Source organism: Penaeus monodon, chromosome 4 (assembly GCF_015228065.2).
Source record: "Penaeus monodon isolate SGIC_2016 chromosome 4, NSTDA_Pmon_1, whole genome shotgun sequence".
Classification (NCBI taxonomy): Eukaryota; Metazoa; Arthropoda; class Malacostraca; order Decapoda; family Penaeidae; genus Penaeus; species Penaeus monodon.
Window position 1 is genome coordinate 33,720,162 of NC_051389.1, and position 2,500 is coordinate 33,722,661.

General features: G+C 42.2%; 1 protein-coding gene across 1 annotated transcript in view; it reads right to left on the reverse strand.

The window, feature by feature from the left end:
- Positions 1 to 1,586: 1,586 nt before the first annotated feature.
- The window catches only part of LOC119571924 (4-coumarate--CoA ligase 1-like), an 18,568-nt gene continuing 17,654 nt past the window's right edge, over positions 1,587 to 2,500 (reverse strand). The window contains exons 6-7 of the mRNA XM_037919002.1: positions 2,220 to 2,385; positions 1,587 to 2,064 (exon numbers count right to left, since the gene is read on the reverse strand). Coding sequence (XP_037774930.1) covers positions 1,940 to 2,064; positions 2,220 to 2,385 — 291 coding nt within the window. The 3' untranslated portion in view covers positions 1,587 to 1,939. The remainder of the gene's footprint in view (positions 2,065 to 2,219; positions 2,386 to 2,500) is intronic.

Below are 2,500 nucleotides of genomic sequence, written 5' to 3' on the forward strand. Positions count from 1 at the left end.
CACTGCAGTTTACTATAACTTGGGTGAATCCCACTTTACTATCGAGGTATAGCGCACGTGACTTGTTGATCGATGTTACTGAAATGTGTAAGATTTAATATTTGGGTAGAAGCATACAGATACTAACACCCACAGTCACGTACATACGAGAACAAGGAAAGTATCGACGCGTTGGATTTTTTCCAACGCTTGGACAAGTTCAGAGTTTCGGCAACGCGCTGTGCTCTCTTACGGCATCGTTTAAAGTCCGGCCGTCCAAACATAAGAGCCTGTAATTCGTTACTGGATGCCCACCTCGTATCTACTGTGCTTATTTTTTCACCAGAGAAGCCTAGCCATGCTTATATTTTACAGTGTAAATGCATTAAATATGTTTATAGATCATTCTGTATCCAGAGATCAAAGAAGTAGAACATGAACACAGAGATTATTTTCATTTTTGATAGTCACTAGAAATATCTGGAACTTCTCTCAAACACATGGTGTCTCAATTAATTTCTTCAATTTTGTATATTGTCAATAGCATGTGTGTATATAAAGTTTAAACATGTAGACAGCAATGTCTATGGATTTTATAATAAATCTTGTAAAGTATATTAAGTTAATACACATTCTAATATAAAGCCGAATGAAAAGAACTGTCGTTACTGCAATCGCACGATGCATACAGGTGGTATTAGCAGGGTAAGAGCTCTCCTCCATAGCGAGAGTGAAAAGCAATACATACGAAAACTCCACCATGGGAACTCAAAAAAGAAGTGCTGGCCGATTTATGGATTATTTATTAAACTTGTGCTCATTTCTGTCCTGTTATTATTTCAATAAAAAGGAGCACAGTTAATGCGGTATCAACTCTCCTGAGAAATAAATGAGAAACACAGAAAAGATAGAGAAAGGTGCGTGGATGTGTGAAAGTAAGTGAGAGAGAGAGAGAGAGAGAGAGAGAGATGGATGAGAGAGAGAGAGAGAGACGAGGAGAGAGAGAGAGAGAGAGAGAGAGGAGAGAGCAGAGAGAGAGAGAGAGGATGGAGAGAGAGAGAGAAGAGAGAGAGAGAGAGAGAAGAGAGAGAGAGAGAGGAGAAGGAGATAGAAGAGAGAGAGAGAGAGGAGAGAGAGAGAGAGGAGAAGAGAGGAGAGAGAGAGAGGAGAGAGAGAGAAAAGAGAGAGAAGGAGGAGAGAGAGAGAGAGAGAGAGGGGAAAAGAGAGGAGGAGAGAGGGGGGAGAGGGAGAGAGAGGAGGAGAGAGAAGAGAGAAGAGAGAGAGAGAAGAGAGAGAAGGAGAGGAGAGAGAAGAGAGGAGAGAGAGAGGAGAGAAAAGAGAGAGAAGAGAGAGAGAGGAGAGAGAGAGAGAGAGAGAGAGATATAGATAGAGGGGAAAAGAGAGAGAGGAAGAGAGAGAGAGAGAGAGGAGAGAGAAGAGAGAGTAGAGAGAAGGAAGAGGAGAGAGAGGTAAGAGGAGAGAGGAGAGAGAGAGAGAGAGAGAGAGAGAAGGAGGAAAAAAAGAGAGAGAAGGAGAAGAGAGGGAGAAAGGGAGAGAGAGGAGAAGAGAAGAGAGAGAGAGAAAGAGAGAGAGAGAGAAGAAAAGGAGAGAGAGAGAGAGAGAGAGAGAGAGAGAGAGAGAGAGAGAGAAAGAGAGAGAGAGAGAGCCTTGTTCAAATATAATGGCTGCCTTTCATTACTCTCTGGTCAGACATTATCTCTCCAAGACTGTACGACCAGTATGCCACCAAAATAGTTTTTTTTCATCATGTATCTTCTTATGCTAGTTATCGTGTGTATGTTCAATTACTTTCAGTTTTCTGATGATTTTTGGACATGTAACCCAGATTTATCTTGTTTCATGCAGCAGTAATTCGTGGAATACAGAATATACAAGTAAGCTGATGTGGGATGAGGTGCTGCGGAATGACTCTGTCTGGGCCCACTGCTCCAGAAAAAGCTCACAGTTTAGAAGTCACGAATTCCCTTTTCAGCTGCCTTCTGAGGATTTTCCCAGCTGGGTTTCTGGGGATGGCATCAACGATCTTCACTCCACCTGCGAGTTGTTTGTAGGCATTCACACGTTCTGAAGATATGTTGTTAGAAAATCAACACTGTCTTACAACAAGTTATAGCAAAAAAAAAAACTTTTAATATTGAATTGCAGTGTGATTATATATTGTGTCTCTGTATTAGAGACAATATATTTTAAAAAATGTAAGATAAATTAGAAAGGCTAACCTTCAACGAATTTTTCAATTTCACGTGGGCGCCAAGTTGTCCCAGACCTGAGCACAACATAGGCGCGAGGTGCTTCGCCTAACTTGACATGTGGGACACCGACTACTGCGGCATCTTGCACGTCGCGGTGGCTCAGCAGGAGCTCCTCGAGTTCAGTGGGAGACACCTGCCGGGGGTCACATCGGGTCATTTTCTTTCTTCTAGCTCATTTTGTTAATTATCGCAGGCAAGAGGAAAGCATTTTTGAAGAGGCTTCTATGTGTCGCCGAAAAAAGACCAAA